The 24,728-nt window shown below is 51.4% G+C and overlaps 1 protein-coding gene across 8 annotated transcripts in view; it reads left to right on the forward strand.

Annotated features, from left to right (window-relative positions):
- Positions 1–24,728, forward strand: part of GLIS1 (GLIS family zinc finger 1) — a 265,940-nt gene that overhangs the window by 150,759 nt on the left and 90,453 nt on the right. For all 8 annotated transcript variants that reach the window (XM_066264998.1, XM_066265001.1, XM_066265002.1 and 5 more), the window contains 2 exons: positions 2,284–2,461; positions 8,392–9,271. In XM_066264998.1, the coding sequence (XP_066121095.1) occupies positions 2,284–2,461; positions 8,392–9,271 (1,058 nt within the window). The remainder of the gene's footprint in view (positions 1–2,283; positions 2,462–8,391; positions 9,272–24,728) is intronic.

Below are 24,728 nucleotides of genomic sequence, written 5' to 3' on the forward strand. Positions count from 1 at the left end.
CCATTCACATTTGTTACCAGGGATTTCCTTTTAATTAAAAAACAACCAAGTTATTAAAAAATAAGCTTGTGACGGGCTGGCCGAGCGGCAGCCAAAGCCAGCGGGAGCGAATGTTCCTCACAGCAGGACATGGGCCTACGCTCTGCCTGGGAAGGTGACACAGAGGGCAGCCTCTGAGCAAGATGTTCATTTGAGCCCTCTCGATCAGGCTGGCCTGTGCCTGGGGACCCAGAATCTTGTCCAAGCCCCTTACCTGCCCTGGAACCTTGGGAGCGTTGCAATCTCATCTGCAAACTACAAAGTGCTCAGCAGGTGAATGCCTGGTGCCTGTCCAGAGCCCATGGCAAATTAGCTCAGAGTGTCTGGCCTTGGAGGTGGGCTGCAATTAGGGTGGGGATGGATTTTTGGCTAAGAGGTCACTTTTTATTACATAGTGATTACGATGTAGGGTCTGGGTCTGGCAAACCTGAGCCAGAGATCCAACCCAGACTCTGAGGAGCTGTGTGATCTTGGGCAAATAATTTAACTTCCCCAAACCTCTGCTTTCTCTTCTGTACAATGGGAATAATAATACCCATACCTCTTTCAGAGGCCAATGGGGAGGCTCCACTGAGACAGTAGACCACACCCAGGGCCTGCACACACAGCTCAGCAGAGGCATCTGTTGTTCTTGTCCTTTCATTGGGGGTGTTCTGGTGCCAGCTCTTATCCAGTGGTGTATCTTGCTCCATATTGACAGTACCTGGACAATACTTGGGCCTGTTAATAATGTTTTATTACCTATCTAGGGTACTTTATGATTTTCAAATTGTTACTTGACAATAAGAACACTTGCTACTTCTGGCTCGTCTACTAGGTGCCAGTGCTGTGCCAGGCGCTCTGCACCTCAGTGTTCGAAACCTCGCATCATCTCTGGCGAACTGGCATGGTTGTCTACCTTACACTGGGGGCTGAGGTTCAGCCTTGGTTAGGGTCGGCCTCAGGGAGTGATTTGTCCAAGTCACAGGTTTGGTAGGGGCATTAGGGGCTCACGCCGAGGTCCACAGGGCCCGAGGCCCATATAGGTCCTTTCCTCCTTAGCATAACCTGGCTGGGTGACAGGGCGGAAAGCCTAAGTAAGAAGTAGATTCTTCAGATGAACTCTTTTCACACTATAGATGAGAAAACTGAGGCCTGGGGAGTGGAAATAACTTAACAACCATGCCTAACATTTCTGTTATATGTTACATGGTTTTTCAAGGGTTTTCACATCTGCCGCCTCAGTCAGTCCTCATAGAAACCCAGTAGTTGGGTCAGGCAGGTAGTTAGGCTGTCAAAGAACCAGGGAGGCTACAGAGGTGTGAATAACTGTATACTGTATTTCTATGGTATGGTGCAATTTGGCAAACAATATAGATTGAGCTCTGGTGATTACAAGAACAGGTGTTATTTATTTATTTTTATTATTCATTTTAGAGAGGAGAGGGAGAGACAGAGAGGAGAGACAGAGAGAGAGAAGGGGGGAGGAGCTGGAAGCATCAACTCCCATATGTGCCTTGACCAGGCAAGCCCAGGGTTTCAAACCGGCAACCTCAGCATTTCCAGGTCGACGCTTTATCCACTGCACCACCACAGGTCAGGCAAGAACAGGTGTTATTTAGTAAGCACCTGCTCCTTGACATACAATGTCAGCCAGCTGGGCAGCCAAGTTCTAGACCACCAGCTCCAGCACATGGCCATGCACCTTGTCAAATGAGCATCAGGTGATCAATGTGAGGATCAGAGGTGGACTAAGGTCAGTTGAGGCCCCAGGTGTAGAGGAAAATATTGGGCCCTTTAAAAAAGAGAGAGAGACAGGGAAATAAAAATACATATTAACCATATTTTTTAATAAATAAAAAATATTATGTACTATTAATGTTAAAATTGCAGATATGAAACCAAACTTGATGTCATTAGAAAAAAGTGTAAAGTTGGGGTTTTGTGGGGCCCAGGGTGCACGCCTGGTGCACCTGCCGTTAAATCCACCTCTGGTGAGGATCATAGAGTCTGAGCTTCCCAGAGACAGGAGCTTGTCTGTCTAGTTCCCAAGTGCTTCCTGCACCTAGCATTGTGTCTGGTACTATTATTAATCCTTCCGGTGACTATGGGAATTAAACGAGGTATTGCTGTGCCTTGGATTTGATTAGTGTTGGCTCAAAACTGCTCTGTTCCATGCTGCACCCAACGACTGCCCTCTCCCTGCACCCCCCTGCAGGCTGTCCCTACTTACTTTGTCTCCTCTTCCTGTCTTTCTCTGCCTAGTGAACGGGAGCTATGGCCATTGCACCCCAGGCTCGGAGAAGAGCCTGCTGGACCTGGACCTTGCTGAGGGCCTTGGCCCCACCTGCCGCCAGGGCCTGTTTCTTCCGGCGGGAACCCCCCCACCCCGGGGCCACCCCCCAGCCTGTGAGAGGTTGCTCCATTTCCCCCACCCCAGCAGGTATGTGCTCCATCCCTACAGACAGCTATCCTCTGTGGACACTCCGGACTCCAGACCTCATCTAATTTCCCTGGCTTGTGGGATACCCAGGGAAACTGAGGCACGGGATTGCCAGGGACCAGCCAGAGCCCAGTAGCACAAGGATGACTACCTGGTCTAGGCCTCACACCTCCTGCATTATAGGGCCTCAGGAAAGACAAAGATAGATGGTTTTATTGAAGTGTGTTTTCCCATTATAGCAGTTAAGGTGCCTTTTCACAGAGGATCAGTCATTTTAGAAGAGAAAGATTTGGAATGAGTTGGGGAAGGAAAACTCAGTTCAGGGTTTACACTGTCAAACCCTGGACTACGTAGAGAGGAGTTCCTCCACCTGGGGCCATCTGCTGCCCCAGGAAGCCATCACTCCACAGAACCTGCCAAGTACTCATCATTATTCCATGCTCACACATTTCCAGTGATGTCCACCTCTGCAGAACATTCTGTTAGATTGAATGTTGGGCTGAAATCTGTCTCCGGCAGCTTCTCCTGGGGTCCCACACATCCCTCTGTGCCCTCTGGTTTGATGACAGACAGAGGTCAACCATAGACAAGCCTCTATACCCGCCCCCTTGGGCCCAAGGGCCCTCACGCCACTGCTTGGGACTGCTGACTTGGGGCCTGTTCACAGATCAGAGAGTCTAAAAACTGGTCCAGTTGCCTGCTCACACCTTCACCAGCCATTTACCAAGTGCCTACTGTGAGGCAGGCACTGTGGGGTGCTGGGGTGCCCTGGCAAGGGAAGCAGAGCTCTCCCCAATGGAGCTTACTTTCCAGTGGGCACTCACAGTGGGAGAGATTACTAAACGCTTTTTCCTCCTGTGAAACCTTTTTATTTATTTACTTAGAATTTAGATTTCTTATGGACTTCCTTGATCTCAATGAGACTTCTAAGTTACAGAAGTGTATTAGGCTGCTCGGCTGCCATGACAAAACACCACAGATTGGGTGGCATAAACAACAGACATTTATTTTCTCACACATCTCTGGGCTGGAAGTCCACAATCAAGATGTCAGCTGGTTTGGTTTCTCCTGAGGCATCTCTTGCTTGCAGACGGCCACCTTCTCACTGTGTCCTCACATGGTCTTTTTTCTCTGCACACACCCTTGGTGTCTCTTCCTCTTATAAGAACACCAGTCCTTTCAAAAATAGGGCCCCACCCGGCACGATGCGGTGTGGAGAGGATGTTATATTGAGTGGGACACTTGAAACCATGTCAACACAATAAATTAAAAATAAAAATTTTAAATTAAAAAAAAAGAAAAGGAAAATAGGGCTCCACCCTATGACCTCATTTAACCTTAATCACCTCCCTAAAGCCTCTGTTTCTAAATGCAGTCACATTGAGACTTTAATAAGTGAATTTTAGGGAGACATCAATTCAGTACATAACAGCACCAAACACCCTTTAGATTTCAAGCTGTGCATTGCTTGGCAACAGTCAAGTGCATGTATCCGCTTGATAGTCCACCGAGGTTCCCCAGCAGTATCCAACTCCTCCGGGAAATTCTGTCTCAGGGTGGAAACTATGCTAACCTAGGGAAAACTAAGGAGGTGTTTTTTTGTTTGTTTGTTTGGGTTTTTTTTTAATAGAGACACTCAGAAGTCTATCATTTGTCATTTTGAATGCCATTTTGACAATTTGGGGTACAGGAGAATCTGTCCTCCGAATCCTAAACCAGCATCAGTCTTAAGTTGCTGCCACCTGAACTACCACCTGTACACTGAAGTGGTTGACTTCGCCCTGGCACTTTCAGACCCCCTCATTTTCCTAAAGAAAAAGAGAGCCCAGCCCCTGTCCCACACGGGGCAGATCCTGTCACTCCTCCCTCCCACTGGCTGGCCTTGTGCTCGGGGCCCCTCTTCTCCTGACCTCTGGTACCTTGATCCACTGCCTGGATTCCTGCGGTAGCCGCATCAGCCGCCTCCTTGATCCAGCCCAGCTTTCTGATACTAATAAGATAGCTCCCCCCTTCTGAGTGACTGCTGCCTGTGCCTCTTCTCTTGTGTCATCTGCACAGTCCCAGGAGACCCAGGTCCTACTGCTCATAAGTGACAATCCTGGCATGCTAACTCTTCACCACACCCTGGGCCAAGCACTTCACATGTGCTGACTCAGCCAACCCACCCTGCCATAGGGTGGGGAAACTGAGGCCGGGGGGGGGGCTACAGAAATAACCAGAGGTCACCCAGCAAGTGGTGAAGAACTTTAGCAATATCCTGATTTTGTTTATGCTTAAAACAACTGCCCACTACCATCACAGTCAGCAGAATGTATTGTTAATTGTGGCTCAGAGCCTGTGGCTCTGTCACAGGCTCTCTGGATGACCTCGTGTGAGATGCTGACCCTCTCCATGCCTCGCTTCCTGACCTGTAAGAGGAGGGTGGAGTCACAGAGTGTGTAGGAGGGTGGAGTCACAGAGTGTGCAGGCTCCCAGTGGGGCCGGAGGTGCCCATACCCGGGCCCCTGCCTGCCCAACACCAGCTTTCTGCTCTTGAATGTGCCGCATAGTTTCATATTTTTCACATCTTGACCTCCAGAGCCCCTGTGCACTCTTCTGTTTGTCACAACTCTACCCAGCCCTGGCGAGTTTAACCTTTCCCTCAGGGAGCTGGTCCTCAGTTTCCCCATCGGAAGGGGAGATTCTCAAGGGCAGGGACCTGCCAGGGCTTCAGACTGTCTCGAATCCCCAGCCTTACTCAGCACAGTGTGAAAAGCCTGTGGAGTGAGCCTGCTGACCCTCAGCCCCGGCTGCAGTCCTTGAACCATTGGTTGTGTGGACCCCATGAGGTCCGACATCACCCTCTTCTTCCTTTGTGTCTCTGCTGGGGTAACATCGATTTTTCCCAATTTTGGCAACTCCCTTCCAGGGTCTAGGATGATTGACAGGCACATTTGAGTCCTTGAGACTCAAAGCATTGAGGCTGCTGGGAAATATAATGGTTCTTAAACTAGATCATTTTACAGATGAGGAAGTGGAGGCCTTGGGTAATAAAGTGTTGTGGGAAAATCCCAGCCTCTTATTTAAACAGATCCTGGTTCAAATTCCTGCTCTGTCACTGGCTGCCTCTGACAGCTTAGGCAGGTTGCTTCAGTTTTTCTCAGTGTGAAACAGATGGTGGTCTCTCCCTTGAAGAATTCGGTCATGCATTCAGCAGATACCACGCATCATTCTGCAGCGTTCGGATCACACTGAGACGGCCGTCAGGGAAGCACCTGGCACGTGGAGCTGCTCCGCAGTTGTTTGCTCTGTCTGAGGACTCAACTCACAGTTTCTACAAGTGTGATGGGAGTTGCCTGGCAGAGCAGAGTCCAAACTGCTGCCTGGTCTCACTGATCTCACGGACAGCGAGGGCAAGCGGGGCTGCCTCAGCTGGCATTTGAAGCTATGGGATGCCAGGACCCAAGTCGCCCACTCCCCACCTGATGTCATTAGAGGTTTTGCTGTTGATTATTTAATTATTTGGGTGCCTCAGTCACAGAAAGCTACAGCTATTCTCTTCTTCTGGTAAGGGTTGCTTTAACCTGACACTGTTTTTACAAGGATTGCTTGAAATAGGGACTTGCCTGGTTGCCCTTCCCTGCCTGTACCCACCGCTGCCAGGCCCAGGATTACAACCATGCAAGGAACAGCTGTACTTTTATTTTTTTAAGCTCCACAGTCACAACTTGGGTATCAGCTCTTGAAGCGACTCAGAGCTTTCTGCCGGTGATGGTGGGCCCAGCATCGCCAGTCCTGGAGAGGGGGTTCTGTGTTTGCTGTCTGCCCGGAATCCAAGCTCTTTCTGATTCCACTGCCCATGTTCTGGGCAGCAGAATTCCTGGGTGGGAAGAGAGGTCCCTGGTGAACTAGCCAGAGAATTGTTCAAGTGTAGCTGAGAAATAAGCAGAAGAGTCCCTCCCCCAAGCCCTTACCCAGGGAGTGCTTCAGGTCAGTTCTACAGAGGAGAAAGGCACACAGACAGGAGAAGGGAGCCCGGGTTCTGGCCCCAGCCCCGTCACTGGCTTGCTGCTCACGACTGTGGGCGAGGCCTGTGCCCTCTCAGCTCCTTTCCCAGCCATGTGGTGATGGGGGTGGGGACACTGCTCTCTAAGGGCTCTGGGCCCTGACTTTCCTTGTCCTCTGTGCCTTCCTCTCACCTCCCCACCTGTGACTGGAGCTGGGGGTGCCACAGCTGCAGAGCCCGAGAGGAACGGGCTAGAGCTGCAGGAAATGCCACTGGAAATAGGCAAGCGGTGAGCCCCCAGCCCCACAGGCCTGGCTGCAGAGAGCTCAGGGACGGTTGCAGTCATGGTGGCACTGTTCGCTCTGCCATCCTCTTTCCAGATGGCTGTCCTGGTATTTGTCCTCTCACTTGATCCTGGCAGCCTCTCTGAGTGGCTTGGTCCTTATTCCATAGGCCAGGTAACTGCGGCTCAGACAGGGCAAGGTCTGAGGATATGCGGGGTGTCCTAGTCAGAGTTTAGGCACATAAACAGGTTTTCTGTTCTGCCCAGCCAGCCAGTGGGGGCTTCTCTGACCTGAGGCCCAGTGTCAGCTTGTTGGCCTGTCTCCTTCTCAGAGTCATCTGGTAACCAGGCCCTGGTGTCCCCACCTGCACTTACTTAACCAAATTTGGGAGATGCCCTCTCTAGAAATGCTTGTACTTTATGTGTGATGAAGACACCACCTCAGCCAGCCCCAGCCCTGCCCACCACACCATCCTCACCCCCAGGAGTAGACCGTCCTGATGTTGGGGTGAGGAGAGAGGCCCAGAGCACCTTGCTCAGGTGTGCACAGCAGGAAATGACTGAGGCTGGCCTTGAACCCAGGTCCTCTGCCTCCCACGTGCTGCCCCGCCTGGCCAGCCTGGCCACAGCTTCTCCCCAGATCTCGTTTCATGTGGTCATAGTGTCTGGGCTTGAAATTCTAGGACATCGCCACCCAGTGAGCTTTTCCTCAGTTATTCCTGGATGCACCTTTACCGGAACCGTGTTTCAGAAACCTCAGCCACTGATATTCACAGTGTGAAGACAGATTGCTTGGGCAAAACGTCATCCAACTAACATTTTTAGAAATTATGCAAGATTACAAAAATTAATAAAGATTTGAGGGACACGTCAGCAGAATTTAAAACAAACTGGGCCCTCAAAATATCAGCCTTGGTCTTCTCCTTGCAGAACTCACTAGAAGGTCAGAGGCAGGACGGACGGCATGCAAGGCTGGAGGGTGGGCTGGGCCCGGTAAAAGATGAAATGGCGCCCTGGCCGGTTGGCTCAGTGGTAGAGCGTCGGCCTGGTGTGCAAGGGGTCCCGGGTTTGATTCCCAGCCAGGGCACACAGGAGAAGCGCCCATCTGCTTCTCCACCCCTCCCCCTCTCCTTCCTCTCTGTCTCTCTCTTCCCCTCCCACAGCGAGGCTCCATTGGAGCAAAGATGGCCCGGGCGCTGGGGATGGCTCCTTGGCCTCTGCCCCAGGCGCTAGAGTGGCTCTGGTCGCAGCAGAGCATCGCCCCCTGGTGGGCATGCCGGGTGGATCCCCGTCGGGCGCATGCAGGAGTCTGTCTGACTGTCTCTCCCCGTTTCCAGCTTCGGAAAAATACAAAAAAAGAAAAGATGAAATGGCGCCTTTTCTGGCATGCTGTTTCGACTTCGAACCTCTCCCCAGCCTTGCTCCTGTTCCTCTCACTCCCCGAGTTTCTCCACACTCTTCCTTGCTGACCAGACAGCCAAACTCTGCCCTGCTCCCTTCCCCTCCCTCCTCTCTCCCTCTACCACCCCCTTCTATCCTGCACCCTCCCTCTCCAGCTCTGGGCTTCGGCCCTTGGGTTCCTGTTCCTTGCCATTGCCTGCCTGGGCCTCTCCACTGCGGAGTGCCCGCCCTCTCATGGCCTCTCTGGCCACTGTCTTCCAGGTCACCCAGGCCCCAGGCCGCGTATATGAATGGCAGCCTCCCAGCCGCACAGCACATCAAGCAGGAGTCCCTGCCTGTCTACCGGGCGATGATGGAAGCTCGGGCACCCCTGTCTGCCCACTGCCGGACCCCATCAGCCACCGGCCTGCACACAGACCTGGACCTCCCAGGCCGAGGCCTTGCCAACCCTGCACCTTCCTGCTACCTTCTAGGCAGCGAACCCAGCTCCGGCCTGGGCCCCCCACCTGAGGCCCACCTCCCCGAGGGTGGCCTGAAACGCTGTTGCCTCCTGGGCCTGCCCCCAACCTCCTCAGCCTCCTCCTCACCCTGTGGCTCCTCCGACATCACCTCCATCATTCGCTCCTCCCAGACTGCTCTGGTTACTTGCGTAAATGGACTCCGGAGCCCCCCTCTACCAGGAGACTTGGGGGGCCCCCCCAAGCGGGCCCAGTCCGGCCCTGCAACCACTGAGATTCATGAGGGCAGTTTGCAACTTGAATCCTGCCGGAAGGCGGGCTTCTTGAAGCAGGAACCTGCGGACGAGTTTTCAGAGCTCTTTGGGCCTCACCAGCCTGGCCTGCCGCCCCCCTATCCTTTGCCTCAGTTGCCATCAGGCCCTGGCCTTGGAGGCCTGGGGCTGGGCCTGGCAGCGAGGGGGGCTGGGCGGCAGGCCTGCCGTTGGGTGGACTGCTGTGCAGCCTATGAGCAGCAGGAGGAGCTGGTACGGCACATTGAGAAGAGCCACATTGACCAGCGCAAGGGCGAGGACTTCACCTGTTTCTGGGCAGGCTGTGTGCGCCGCTACAAGCCCTTCAACGCCCGCTACAAGCTGCTCATCCACATGAGGGTGCACTCAGGCGAGAAGCCCAACAAGTGCATGGTGAGTTCCCACAGCCACCAGGCCACGTCCAAGCTGGTCCTGGCAGAGCAGCACCCACCTCTCTGCCAGAGAGGCAGACCTGGACCTCCTTATCTGGGGGCTGGCTAAGATCCCCTATGGTTAAGGAGGGAAGGAACAATGCTATCAATGTGGCCACTGGTCAAGATGGTCAGTGACCCTTCACTGAGAGCCTTGGCAGAGGACCTCTTGTACTCGCTGTGTGGCCCATCCCCACCCCAAACTATACTTACTACATGGGCTGGTGTTGCACACATGGTTAGGGTGACAGACATACTCCTAGGTCACAGCATGTTCAGCCAGCCTTCCTTCTTACATGTGCATGCTTAGTATCTCACTTGCTATTGGCCACATGACTTGTGGGGAACAATCTGTTCTGCTGGGTCTCCACCCGGCATCTTTCTTAGGGAGGCTTTCTAGGCCTCCTGTAGAAGCCCACGGGCTTGGCTGGCTTCTTGTTGGAAGAACTGGGTCTCACAGCCATTCTGCTTGAGAGCTGTGGGTCCCTGGAGCAGGCTTTGGGGTATGGCCAAGGGTCAACAGATAAGGCCCTGGATAGTACCTGCAGTGTTCTGGTTGTGGTACACACACACACACACACACACACACACTGTAGGAACCTGGGCCACTGGCCATTCTGACTGGTCATTTCGGTGTCTGCTCTCACTGTGGTGGGAGTCCGTATCAGAGGAATGTAGGCTGTGCGTACCACCAAGGCCTCAGCTGAACGGCTGTGCCTGCCACCGAGGCCCAGCCAGCCCGCCAGGAGAGGCGCCAGCCTGGAATGGAAGGGCTGCTGGAGCACCAGTGCCTGCCCATTGAGGCATTGCTGAGGCAAAGGAAGGAAGCAGTGTGTCTGGCCTGCAGGCTGGTGTCCTAGCCAAGGCTGAGTTTCTCCACACTTGGGTGCTGTCATCGTCCCTGCGCCCTGCCTCATGGAGTGCTCAGTCTGAGAGGGGGTGTGACAGAAAGAGGCCACAGCTGTCCCTGCTCAAAGCTCAGGGCAGCATTTGTAGGAACCAGGGAGGAGGCAGGAAGCATTGGCAAGTGGCAGTATAAACTCCATCCTGCTGGGACCAGCTAGTCGCCCTTTGGCCCCCATCTGCTGTGTTGCTGTGAGTTGGGCATCCACTGGCCTAGCCTATTCAGCTTCAATGAGGAGTTCGCTTTATAGACAAGTGGGGGGTAGTGAACAACCTGTGGTTGGCATGCTGGTATTGTGGGGAGAGGCTGGAGTGAGCAAGCTGAGCATTTGAGTTTATCACATGCCTTTGGCCCAAGAGGATGCTGGAGAGAGAGCTGGTGCCAGGCACTCTCTGGGGATGCCCCAGTTTGCTTGGGTTGTCGTGACACATGGCTTGCTGAAAGGCATGTCCCCGCTTGGAAGGGGAGGACCAATGATCATCACAGACCAGGGCTGGTAGAAGACAGAGGGCCCTGTTTCTCTCTGAGACAGCTGCTGAGCTACAGTTCTTCACGTCATCTTTCCTGTGGGTGAGCCCACTGGTGTCTGTGGGGCCCTGGCGTGGTGTGGTCAGTGGCCTTCTTCCCCTAGGGCCTCTGGCGTGGAATCGCAGCATCCAGGAATATCTGTATGGCATGTTAGGGCCCTTGGAGATGATTGAGGCTTTCACTACCCATTTTCCAGTTTAGTAAACAGAGGACCAGCAAGTAGGTTGGTGAAACCCAGATTACCCGGTGTAGTCTCAGGATCTCTCTCTAGAGTTCTTTCTCCTGGGCCAGCCTGCCAGGATCATGTCTGATTGATTCAGTGGACTCCACAGAACACACTGGCTTACATCTGGCTTATGCCTGACTCTGGGACCTAGACCCAAACCTGCCGGGGTCCATGCCCTGGGGGCACTCACCATCAGCGGTGGGTGGGAGATGTGTGTGCAGATCAGTGACAGGTTCTGGGATGGAGTTTGCATAGGCTTAAGGAGGGGAAGCTCAGAGGGCTTCAAGGAGGAGGTGATGTTAAATCTCTGTCTACACTGACCCATTTACTCTTCACAAGAATCCTGTAAAATTAACAGTTTTTACAGGTAAGGAAGCAAAGGTTTAATGCGGTCCAGCTTGCTTTCCACTTGCTACTATAAGAACACTCATCTTGACTCGTTGGGGGCTTGGGATTATGGGGTAGTACCAGCAAACAGCTGCTGAGTGCTGACCGCATGCAACGGCTGTTCTATTCGATAACTCTGTATGATCCTCACAACTATCCTATGGGGTAGTACTATCAGAACCCCCATTTTACAGATGAAGAAACTGAGGCTCAGAGAAATTGCATGATTTGTCCCAGGTCACACAGCTAGAGATGAACAACAACTATAATAATTAATCATGATAATAATAATAGTAACAACAATAAAAATATACAACCTGCCCAAGTTTCTACAGCTAGTAAGCATTAAAGCTGAATTTGAACCCACATCTTTCTAAACAGTGATGCTCTTATGTAAATTTTTCTCCTGCTCACTTGATTGTTCTCCAGGGTCAAAGGGCCAGCCCTGCTGGGTCCCACCATCTGGAGATGGTAGCAGAGGTCTCCTCTGAGCTCCTCCCTGCCCGCTGTGGGAGTGCTCCCCCTTCCTGAGATGCTGGCGCAGTAGGCAACCCCTGGGAAGGGGCGGTCTCCAGCCCACACCCAGATAAATAAAATCACTCTTCCCTGTAAAATTATTAATTTCTCATGACAGGCCTGTGCTACCATGTGCTGTAATAGACAAAGGAATTTTGGACCCGGACTTCTGGAGAACAGGAAATAGATGAGACACTTTGATTGAAGAGTAAATGGCCCACTAAAATAGCAGTTAATCCTTTTATTATCTTTCCAGCAGCCATTTCCACAGTTCTTTCATGAGGTAAGCCTTCCCCACCCCATCCAACTGTAACACTCCCGTCCTTGCAGCTGGTTTACATTTAGCCTAAGTGTGAAGGCTCTGCTCCCACACCACGCGGGCCTCGAGGTGTCTGGAGGAGCCCAGCTCCCCTCTGCCCAGGCCTCTTGGTCCTCACGCCAGGCCTGGGACCGGGCCCAACCTCGCTGGCCCCCAGAGTCGACCACACCATCCATCCCGCACCCTGCCCTCTCCCCGGCGTGTCCACGCCATCCAGAGGAAGCCCTCTAATCTCTTTGCAATATCCTGTTATGTTTCTTTCGTTGTCCGAGTTGTCTTAGCCTTATTAAATTTGGGGTTTCATCTGTGTTACGATAGCAAGGTTACGTCCAACCCAAATACTGCCGCGACGCCTCGAAGACATTAACTTTGAAAAGATTAATTTCTTGCTTTCGTAGGTTGGCTCTCCCAGACGGTTGGAATTCTGATTGTCTGAGGCTGCAGAAATTAGCGGGCGATGTAGTTTGCTTTTCTCCACATCAAGACAGAGAGAGGCAGAGTGAAAAGGAAAACCTCTCATAGCCTTGAATTTTATAAGAAATGATGACAACAGCCCCTGACTTTTGTGAGGAGCTTTTACCAAAGCTGTGAGCACAGTGGGGAAACTGTGTGGAGACGGGTGAAAAGCGCAGGTGTTGAGTTCTGAGACCTAGGTCTCTGCATGTCCCTGCCACTTACCAGCTATACGACCTCAGGCAGGTGATGTGGCCTTTCTGAACTGAAGCACACTTGCGAATAAAATGGGGCAATGCTAGCACCTGCCTTTCAGGATTATTATTAGGATTGAAAGAGATGACCTAGGGATGTGCTCAGTTAATTCTGTCCTTCCCGCATCACGCTCTTTCACACTGATCATCTCAGGAGATTCGTATAGCAGCCTTAGGAGTTTGGACAGGATCACTTATAGCTCTTTTACAAAAGGGGAAACCGAGGCTCAATAGGCTGTCAGTGGTGGAGCCTGGACTTGAGGTCAGCTAATTCCAGCAGCCTCTGCTGTCGGTGAGGTGGGCAGGACTGTCACATGTGCCGCTGGCCTTGTCTGGTGTCTGCCAGTGCTGCAGAGCGTGTGCTCTGCGCCAGAGCGTCTGTGCAGGGTGACTGGAGCAGAAGGGGTGCTGAGGCAGAGATGCAGGGAGGCGGCTCTGGTCTGTGCCCTTCTCGTCCCGATGCACAGCTGGAGCCTCCAGGCGAGACTTCCATCATGCATGCCCCAGTTCCTTTGGCAACTGCAGCCCACTGGTCACTGGTCCTCATCCCTCTTTGTTATTTGGCACTCTCTCAGGTGCCATTGGACATGGGGCCAGGGAAATGCATCCCACCAAATGCTGAGCATTACTAATTGACCTTAACCAGATAGACTCTTGGAACACCTGTCTGGACCTGGAAGTGTCTTGCTCATCTCCCAGAGGGCCAACCCAGGCCAAACACCCCCCCCCCACCACCACCATCCTGGAACTTCTGTTCCTTTTATTTCTTTGCCTCAACCCCCTACTACCCTGAGAAAAAATACCCTGGGTGCTAGGAGAGGGCAGAGGAGGTAGAGGGAATTGCTGTTTATTGAGATTCAGAGATTCTTATACAGTATTCTGGTTCAGTGTTGGCTATTCACCATTCCATCTTCAGAACAAAATAGGTCAAAACTTTGAGGCCCAGAGAGGCTAAATCATTTCTCAAGGTCACACAGTCTGTCACCTGGCAGAGGATAGAAACTGATCATATCTGCCCAGCCAGGCTGTGAGCTGAGAGTCAGAGAGAGGCTTGACTGGCAGTCTGGGGTCGTATCTCATGGGAAGTCCTGTGAGAGGAGAGAACTAATATATTCTGAGACATGCTATGCCCAGCCATGAGTTAAACTGACACTCAGAGAAGAATGGCCTATTTGTATTCCCTGGCTTAGCTGCCTGGACTGTGCTACAGGCCGTGCTGCCTTCCACCTACCCGCCTTTTCCCAGGCTCTTCTTTCCGAAGAGTAGAGTCTTCTGTGCTTTTTACATCAGAGCAGGTGAGTCCCTGGGCATCTGTTCCTCCCCTGCCCCTTGTGGCCTGAGACCAGCCCTGTGGGTTGGGCATGTTTGTAGGCCAGCAGCCATCCCTGGCTCACCTCAACATTTCAGGCTCAATCCTGGGAATTATTTGGGAGCTAGAAATATCTGAGCAGGCATGTCGACTGGGGAAGACAGTCCCTGAGGGGTGGTGAAGGACCGAGGAGCACACATCAAATGGGCTACCGTGGGCAGGGAGTTTCCTGAAGCAACTGGTAACCAACAGTTGGGGAAGGTTAGACTGTGGGAAAGTGACCTAGAAATGAGGGAAGAATCCTCCAGGAACGCTTGCTTACCCGAGGGGCAGGCTGCCCTTTGTGCGGGGCCTGTGCTGGGAGTCCAGAGACAGGATGATGTGATGCGAGCCTTCTGGCACTGTGGGAAGGACGCTGCCCTTGCATCTTGTGATATTATTGCTGGATGATGGAGGGAGGGAGGAGAGCCAGGAGCTGAGGATTTGAGGCCTGGCTGCATAATCTCATCCAAGTCGGTCAAGGGGGACGGGAACATTATTGAAACACTCATTGGGTGTTTTTCAATTTATATAGGGCTTCCCCAATATATGATCTCGGCTCTCAGCACATCCCTGGAGACTGGAATTATTACCCCCATTTTACAGATGTGGAAAAGGATGTCCATTGCAGGTTCAGGTTCAGGCACCAAGTATATCATGGGTCGGATTTGAACCCTCTCAGCCTGACTTCAGAGACTGTGCGCCTGCCAGGACCCCAAGCCACCTCCCAGTCACCAATCTGCTTACACAGCCTGAGAGAATATCCAGCTCTGAAACTCATGCAACAAGTCATCACCCTGTGACACATCTGTGTGCCAGGCCCTGGGGCTCCTGACTTCCTCTTGTTGTTTTGCCACAGCCCCCACTCTTCCTGAGAAACAAAAGCCTGGGTGCTGAGGGAGTTGGGGGTCACAGAAGGGAATCAAAGCCAGTCTGGCTTCAGGGAGTCCTGCTGGAGCAGGGAAACTGACAGACATTTTGCATTTAACTGGTTTTCCCAAGCCAGTACCACCCTCACTTTGATGGCCTATTGCAGGTCCCCTTCTTTGCTTGACAGGACGGGTCTTTTGTTCTGTCTTGGAGGAGAGAGCAGTCATGGGATGAGGAGTAAGACACCTTTAAAAAAAATAGGTAATCTGAAAACAAGCTTTTTTGTGGAGGCTGAGGTTTCTGAAGAGATTAAAAAACTGCAAAAGGAACATCTAGTAGTTTAAAACCCCTAGAGAATCCTGTTATAAATGGGCCTAGAGAGACCAGCTGGTCCAACCATTCAGGGTGTCTGTCAAGTCCACCACTTTGAAAATGGGAGTCTGAGCCTCACCTCATTCCAGGGAGGAAGGGTTTGGTTAGAAAACCCATTCTGGGCAAAGCCAGTCTTCAAATTGGCATCCAGATGTGCCTTGTTAACTTCTCTGGAGTTCCTCCTGGGATCACGCCACTTCTTATGTCTACTCATTAGACAGGCAAGCTGAAGCCCAGAGAGGCGGTATCAGTGGCCCTGTGTCACCCAGCGAGCTAGTAGTAGCCCTGGAATGCCTGCTTTATTTCTCCCTGCCAGAGGCTGCCTCTCCTCCCAGGTTCCTAGAGAGTCTTTGCACATTCCACCTTCTTTCGCTCCTCTGGGCCTTGACTTTTTGCTGGTCCTTCTGTCTAGAATGCCTTTCCCAGCACAGGAAATTTCTAACCATCCTTCACAACCCAGTTGTGTGTCCATGAACGATGGCAAGGAACTTGACATCCGCAAGCTTCTGTCTTCTTACCTGAAAAGTGGATAGAACGGAGCTGTGGCCAGGCTTTCATCAGATGCTATACACGAGGTGCTTTACACAGTGCCTGGCACATTAAGTGCACAGTGGATGGAGCTGGCTGTTCCGAGCAGTTTGCATTAGGAGAGGAGAATAGGGAGAGTCTAAAATGAATAGTGGCATTGCAGTCACCAGTGTCCCCAAAGGAGCAGAAAAAAACTGTTGTAAGTCCCAGGTGTGTGACAGACTATGTAACCCTGGCTGTTCTGAGCCTCAGTTTCCTGAGCTGTGAAATGGGATAGTGCTTAGCATGCTGAGTTCCGTGGGGGCCCAACAAATGTGAATGCCTTTTCATTTCTTGAAGCCAAGGTTCCAGCTCCACAGACAGTGGTGGGATTCAGCTGTTTGCACTGGTTCAGCAGAACCGATACCTAATTTTTTGTTGAGTTTGGCGAACTGGTTGTTAAAATGGCACTTGTAATCAGGTTTCTCTCTAAGGTGGGCACCTGGGCACCCACCCCATGTGGAAATCACAAATTTACATTCCTTACACTTTTTTAACGTTTGTCTGCACAACAAACAAAGGGTGGTGGGGCCATGCTGTGCAACCTGCATATTCTAAGTGCCTGTAGTAATGTTCATTCCATCCATAGGCGAAAAAAATTGCAAGTAAGAATGCCAGTCAAGAAGCAATATGTAAATCTCTTAAATAACAGTTTTATTGTTTTTTTTGGTCAGGTATTAATATTTTTTCATTAATATTTTAAAACTCTATAACATAATCTAGTTTGTGTATCTCTTTTATTCTTATTTAAGTATTAAATGCATGAAATAATAAACTATCTTTCAGTATACCGTTTTTTTTTTTTGTTTTTTTTTTGTTTGTTTTTTTTATTCATTTTTAGAGAGGAGAGAGAGAGGGAGAGAGAGGAGGGAGAGATAGAGAGAGAAGAGGGGGAGGAGCAGGAAGCATCAACTCCCATATGTGCCTTGACCAGGCAAGCCCAGGGTTTCGAACCAGCGACCTCAGCATTCCAGGTCGACGCTTTATCCACTGCGCCACCACAGGTCAGGCCAGTATACCGTTTTTTTATACTTAAAACGGTCATTAGGGCAGAGAACCAGTTGTTAAATTATTTGAATCCCACCACTGTCCACAGATCTTGTCTTACATTGGGATGCCTTCCTCTAGCCCCTAGTTTTCAAAAATCACACTTGGGCTTTCTGCAGCTCCAGCCTTACCCTCAGGTCTGAGCCCTGAGGGCCCCCTCTTGTCAGTGTCTGGAGGGGGAAGCTGAGTACGCAGAGGGAAATGACCTGTCTGGAGAAAGGCAGAGGAACTGGAGACAGGTGGAATTGGAGACTGGTCCCAGCTCTGCTGTTCACTAGCTATACAGTCTTGAACAAGTCACTCCCGTCCTGAGTCTCAGTGTATGCATCTATAAAATGGGGTTTGTGCTGCTTCCCAGAAGAGTCTCTGTGAAGGGTGGAGGGGCCATGCTGTGCAACCTGCAGAATGCTCCACAGAGGGGATCAAGATAGTTACCAACTCCCAGCCCAGTGCTCTTGCCTCAGAGAACACGGTCACCCTCACAGGAGTGTTCCTCCCAGATGGGTTTCCCATCAGGCCTGTAACTTGTTAGCCACAGGCTCCCGCAGATGCAGTTTCTGGCCTTCAGGCTCTGCCTGCAGCTCTCCTGCCCTGTCCTTCTTCCCTGCCCCATAGCCCACTCCTACCCACTTTCCTGCCCCCTTCCCCTCCCCACCCTATTCCCATTCACTTCCCGATCCCCACTCAAACTTCATCTCCATCCCTGCCTGACTCCTCCTTCCCCATCTTGTTTAAACTTTGAGCCAGGGTGGACCAGTAGCCAAGTACATAGTGCAGCTGCTCGGTTTCAAATCCCCATTCTACTCCTTACCCAGCTGTGAGATCTAAATAAGTCACAAGGCCTCTCTGAGCCTCAGTGTCCTGTCTGTGTAAAGGGGGAAATGTTGTGAGAATGAAATGAGATCATGTATATGGAGTACTTACCTCATGCCTGGCAAATACTTGGTGCTGGAAAACAGGAGTCCTTGTTGGGTTTTTTTTTTTTTTTTCTCGTTGTTTTTTGAGTCATCAAACCCAAGCTCTCGCAGAGATGAGAATTCCTGGGAGCACCACACTTAAGAAACACTGGCCAAGTTTTGTGAACACTGCTTTATGGAATATGAAAAAAATTAAGGATAAAAACATACAATCCTCTGAATTGAATTTAAAATAATAAAAGGGGGAAAGCTTTTGAATTAAATGTAATGGAACTGAAATGATTCTCTTACTGGAATGAGAAAGTCAGATAAAATCAATAGTGACTCTAAGAAAGCATCCAGACTGTGTTTTCTAAGAGGGACATCCTGGAAATGGTAAACTTCATGCTTGAGAACTAATAGGCTCTGTCTCCACTGATGGCAGATGGGTTAGCTGAGCAGACTTTATGTGTCTCTCACTTGGACTGCTGCAGTGACAGACCTCAGTGTCCTGTCCTCATCTGTTAAGTGGGTGGTATGTCAAACAACCCCTATGGCCTGGGACACTCAGACACTGTAAGACCCAGAACCCGTGTCCCTCCTCATCCGGTACACAGCCTTGGGTTCATCTGTATTGGCTCCCCCTCCCTCCCACCAGCCTTTCAACACAGCTTTATTGACACACAGTGTGCCCGGTCCACGCCAGAAGCAGGGGGTGGGGGCAGCATCAGATGAGTAAGGACCTGGTGGCGAGGGGATTAGTCCAACGCCACAGCCTTTCCTCAGGACAGCATCAGAGCTGGGCTCTGAGGGGAGGGGAAGAGCTTTTAAGTATAGACCTCAGGGAAAGGCATTTCAAGGAAAGGGAGCAGCGTATGTAAAATTTTTGAAATGTGACAGTCTTGACCCATGGTGGGGAGCATCGTTGTCCTCTTGTGCTTGAAGTGCATTTCATGCATGGGAGCTGGGAACAGAAGTGGCAGTTGGAATTGGAACTTAAAGGGCCTCGAAGTCTCGAATGAGGAGCTTAGACTCTGCCCTGAGAGCAGTGGAGAGAGGGGTGGAAGGGTTCTGGATAGGAAATTGACACAGTCAGCATTCACATTTAGAACCTTGGTCACATGGCGATTCATCGGAGGGGGAATGACAGTAGGCAGATGAGGACACGGAGGCCCAGGAAGGAACCTTCTTCCCCAGGTTCACCAGAGCAGCCCAGGTTGGTGGGGCCCCCAGACAGCAGGGCTTGGCTATTAGCCAGGGCTGGACACCATGGGGCAGGTGGTGTGGACACCACAAGCCGTGGCGTGGCCCAGTGTCTGCACCCATTTGGGTATCAGAGCCCAATCCCCTTTGGAAACAGCATCCAGCACATTCACCAGTGGGAAACAGGAAAGGCATTTCCCATAATGTAGCTCCGTAAAGTTTGCACAACTGTTCTTTGTTTTCCATCCATCCCCACAATAAATCTTCCTCTGCTGCCAGGACTGGGGCCAGCGCAGTCTGTAAGTGATTACGCACTGACTCGTGCAGCACTGCCTCCTCACCATGCATTCCTCTGGCGTGGCTAATGATAAAATGAGAGACCATCACTGGGGCTCCGTGACCTAGCAAGTGGCAATTTCCAGAAGGCTGGGAGGTGGCCGCCTGAAGAAGCTCAGTCTGCTTCTTCTCCCTCCACATACTACCCGGCCTCCCTTGATAAGTCTGTGTCTTGGGGGCATAAGCCTCAAAAGGCAGATGGCACGGTGGTGCTAGGCTGTGCTTTTCTTGCAGATGGGACCATGGGACTGGAGGTTTCTGGAGGACTGTGCATTTCGGGGAGGGGGGGTAAGACTGGGAGTTCTCTGCTGCACATGGAGCAAGGCAAGCACCAGTGAGTGTGACAAACCATCCACCAGCCTTTTTTTGTTTTATCAGAGCCAACATGCCTAGGTTTTTGAGCTGAGAGTAACGTTAGCACCTTCCCAGGTGTAGCCGGGCCCTGGGCAGGGCCCCAGGATGCAGAGGTTTGCTGGGTAGTTCCTGTTCTCCAGTAATGCATAGGACAGTGGCAGAATCCCTGTTTTACAGTGGGGTCACTGAAATCCACAGAGTGGGAGCTACCTGTCCAGCTGTCACATCTGGGACTCTCTCCACTTCATGTCCCTGACTCCCTACTCTGTGATCACCCCACTTCCCAAAGTTGCCTTCTGCACTCCCATTTAACCACAAGTCTGTGCTTCCCAGAATCCGCTGAACTCCAAGTTTTGGGAATCAGTTTGGCCTATGGGGTCATTTCTGACCAGGTTTATTTGCCAACAGACATGACAATTGGAAGTCGAGAGAGTTTGGCCCCAGGGAGACAAAGCAGTTTGCTGTGTCTCAGATACTTCCTCAATATCCCCCCCCCCTCCCGCCCCGGCTGCCAGCTCCTGTCCCTTTCACCAGCTATCCAGGACAGGAGGAGGTGGCTCATGGACTATCAACCAATGCCTTATTTGCACTTTTTCTTTTTGGTGACATGGAAACTGAGGCCCATAGAGAGGATTTGGTTTGTGGACGATCACAGAAAAGTGATCTAAAGCACTGAGCTCAGTCCCTTGCCTCCCAGCCCAGTGCCTCTGTCACTGGCAGCTACTAAAGTAGCTATTTGTCAAGTACCGACTGTGTGCTAGGCCCCGTGTTGAGGGCTTGCATGTGTTGCCTCCGTCTGTACCATCACTGCCTCCCAAATTCTGAAGAGTACTGGCTGGTGCTGGGTTTGGACTGGGTAAGAACCTTCCAGGGATTCTCATTTGATGCTGCTCCCAAACTTTGCAGGACCCTTTGACAGATGGGGACCCAAGGCCTGGGGTGGAGAGATGACCTGCCAGAGGTCACATGACAGGAGATAGCTGGTGGCTTGTGCAGTCCACAGGTGTCAAATCAGCTTCCCTCCCAGCAGGATCTGCTTCATGAGACACTGTCCTGCAGATTCCTGGGAGACTTTAACCAGTGGTGGGTCTCAGACATCAGACCTCCTTACATGCATGAGAAAAGCATGGTGGTGGTTTGCTGGGCAAAGGCCCACACAGGCATGCACCAAACCAAATCTTCATTTCCCCTGCCCACCCTAGCCCCTTACTGTCTTCCTGCACCCAGAGCCGCCTAAACTTGGGGCCTCTGTTTCTTCAGGTATGTGATGAGGACTTTGAGTAGTTCAAAGCCCAGAGGTTTCATGAGCCTGACTCATTCAGTCTTGACAGAGGGCATGGGCCAGGGGTTCAGAGCTTGGTTCCCTCCAAACTCTATACTCGAACTGCCTTGTGGTTCTAGGAAAGTCATCAAACCCCTTTGGGTCCTCAGTTTTCTCTTCTACAAAATGGAAGGCTTGGACTCCAGGATGCCCAAGATCCTTTAGACTCAGACATTCAGATGTCCATGGTTATGTTTCTGCATTCTCAGCACGGCCCAAGGAAGAGGAAGGAAATGGAGTTAGGAAGGGGCAGGTGTGGGACCCATGCTGAGCTCTGTGACCTCAGTTCCTTCCATTCTCTCCTCTTTTGCTCCAGCCTTAATGGATCCAGCTGTTCCTCAAAATATTGTTTGTTTCCACCTCAGGCTCTTTGCATGGCCATCCTCTCTGCTTGAAATGCTATTGCCCCAGCCCCACCTCCATTCACTCAGGTCCATAGAGGTTTTCGTAGAAGTTCCTGTCACCTTCTCCCGGAGGCCTTTCCTGACCACCTCTCTAAAATAGCACCTTCAGCCACTTTCTGCCCCTCATGCTACCTGACATGTGTTTGTCTGTGATCTGTCTCCTCCGCTCAAATATAAGCTCTGTGAAGTCTAAATCTTTTTAGGTTTTGTTCCCTGCTGTGTCTTCAGTGTCTGGATGTAATATGATCAACAACTGTTTGCTAAATTATTGAATGAAAAAGGGGAAAGTCTGGCCCAGTTGGGCAGGAGTGATGGAGTATGCTGGGAAGGGCCCAGGCTGTATTAGGAGTCTTGTCCTATAAAATGAAGGTTTTTGCAACAAACTCACAGGGCTGTGGTGAGGATTGCATAGGTTGCCATCCAAGAGGCATTTCTGGGTTAGGCCAGAGGGGTCATATGCCCAGAGAGCCCGGCACGGCACCTGGCGCACAGTAGGTCCTCAGCACTTGTGAGTTCACTCCTCCTACCCCATCCTTTTCCCCAATCCCCTTCCTCCTTCATCTGCAGTATCAAGGTAAAGGAAAGGCCACTAGCTCATGGAACCTCAGACCCAGACAAGAACTTAGAAACCATCTGGCTCAATCCATTCATGAATTTGGAGACTGAGGCCCAGAAAGGAGGCATTCTCATCCAGGTTCCCACACTACTTCTGGGGCTTAGAAAGAAATTTACAGTCAAGTCCTCCACATAGATGCTCAGTAATTAGCTGCTGTCCCTGTAGCTGTTTATTATTAATTCTGTCTCCACAGACTCTGTTTTATGATCATGGCCCAAAGATAGAGCAAGAGTACAATTTTGCATTAATTGATGATAAAATGACTATTACAGCCAAGAATGCAACAGGGGGAATGATTAACTACCCCCAACCACCTACTTTAAAGTGTGGGGAAGGAAAGACAGTGGCAGTGGTTAAGGAATGTGCTCTCTTTGGTTCGTGTTTTCAGTGAGTTTTTTGATGTTGGCATTACTCTTCCATTTGATGGATGAGGAAGCTGAGGCTCAGAGAAGTTAAGTGCTGGGATTCAAAACCCTGGCCTTCTCCTGCTCCAGGATAGCCTATGTCAGTGTGAGTTTCTGTAATCGAGCATGCATTGAATATTCTGTTTTCATTGAGCTCACCCCAGCATACCCCTGACAAGGCACCTTAATTAGTTGCTGCGACTCCTCAGAAGCAATCACATATAATCTGAGCTCCTCAGGAGCCCATCCTTCTACTGAACCTGACCCAGGTGGGTGTTGCTGAATCAAGACTGTGCACCGTGATCCCCAGGTGTCCTCGTGCTCACTTCCCTTGCTTCTGCAGGAAGATATTTGACCTCACAGGTTGGAGTAGGCAGAGGTTTAGGGACAGCTTCCTGCAGCTCCAGAGAAAGGGGGAGGGAGCCAGGCCAGGATGGAGGGTCTCTGTGGCTTGTGACTTCGTACACTGAGCAGAAGACAGAGTGTGGGGAGGTCCCATAGCTGGAAAGAGCTGGGGCAGGACTTGCGTCCAAGTGAGCCTGAGGTGGAACCAGTCCTCAGGAAGACCTGGACCTGGAACCAGTCCTCAGAAACACCTGGACCCTGCCCTCTGGGCTCCTGTATCCAGGTCTGTGTCCAAGGCCTGGCCTGATCCCTTGTTCACTAGTACTGTGGCTGGGCAAGCTATTTCCTTGTTCTGCTCTCAGTTTCTGTATCTGCTCAGTGGGAATGATAATCCTGCCTTATCTGCCTGGAGTTGTTTACTGCCCTTCACCCCATATCATCTTCACAACCTCATGTCTTTGGGACCATTGCCCCATCTTCCCAGTGAGGACACTGGGGCCTGGAGAGGCAGGGCTGAAGGTCACACACAAGGTCAGCAGTGGTGCCCGGGGTCCCGCAGGGTCAGCAGTAATGTCCAGGGCTGGCCATTCCCCTGCCACACCTCTCCTCTGATTTCCGTTGCCACTTGTCCCCAAGTGTGCTGGTGTTTCTCAGGCCAGCTCAGCTACCCCTCTGCCCCACAGTGAGCCCAGCTCAGGGCTGGGGAAGATGAGGTGTGGTCCTCAGGAGTGAGGAACGGGGGTCTGCCGCCCACAGTCAGCACCTCTGTCAGGAAGTTCTCGGCTCGTGCCTTCAATGCGCCAGCTCTCTAATTATCTCCACATTGTGAACCCAGGAACATTTGTCTTGACAACTGGTTGGCGAAATCAGCCAGGGGATCCCCTCCCACAGCCGGGCGGGGGTTTCAGCCTTTCAAGAGCTGTCTGAGGTGGTTACTGCAAGGTATAAATTAGATTCACCTGGCAAGGCCCACGTCCCTCTAGAATGTTCGTGAAAATGCTCCCTTTGGAACCTGGCAGAGAGGAAGGCGGAGAGGAGGCTTGGGCCCCCAGGGAGCTGGCAGGTGGGGAAGTAGGGGCTTCCAGGACTCATTGGTGAGATGGGGAACGCGAGCAGGGACTCGTCATGACATTCACAACCCTAGCCCTTTTGGCTTTGGCCCCTTCCTTCGTAAGAATATTAAAAATTGCGTTTTGTGATGGCATTGGTGTAAAAACATTTTTTTTTTAATTAAAAGTTATTTTTTTCCTTTCAATTTAAATTAAAACATTTTCACAGGTCAGTTTGGACAGCATGGGTTTGAACTGCTTAGGTCCCCTTAGCAGGGGTCTCAAACTTGCGGCCTGCCCACCAATTTTGTGCGGCCCGCAGACTGGCCCGCAGATTAATCCACGAAGTTTGATTAGTCTGCGGGCTGCACAAAATTGGTGGGCGGCCGCACGGCCGCGAGTTTGAGACCCCTGCTAGGCAGAAGTTTTCAACTGACCCTTGCAGTTTACATCCATGTAGTTCAAGGGTCAGCTATATTGTGAACTGTAGGCACTCTGCTTGCAATGCCCAGGGGATGCCGGCGAGGTCTGCGGAGGCTGCGAGTGCTTGAGGGACAATCCGTTTGTTGCCCCACCCCTTCCCCCTTCTGGGCTTCAGTTTCATCCTGTGAGGAGGGATAGGTGGAGGAAACACCAGAAAATCCCTGTGATAGTCGAGCCTGTTCCCTTCTGTTCTAGTCTGTTTTATCCCTTATCATTG

This window comes from Saccopteryx bilineata, chromosome 3 (assembly GCF_036850765.1).
Source record: "Saccopteryx bilineata isolate mSacBil1 chromosome 3, mSacBil1_pri_phased_curated, whole genome shotgun sequence".
NCBI classification, from domain to species: Eukaryota; Metazoa; Chordata; class Mammalia; order Chiroptera; family Emballonuridae; genus Saccopteryx; species Saccopteryx bilineata.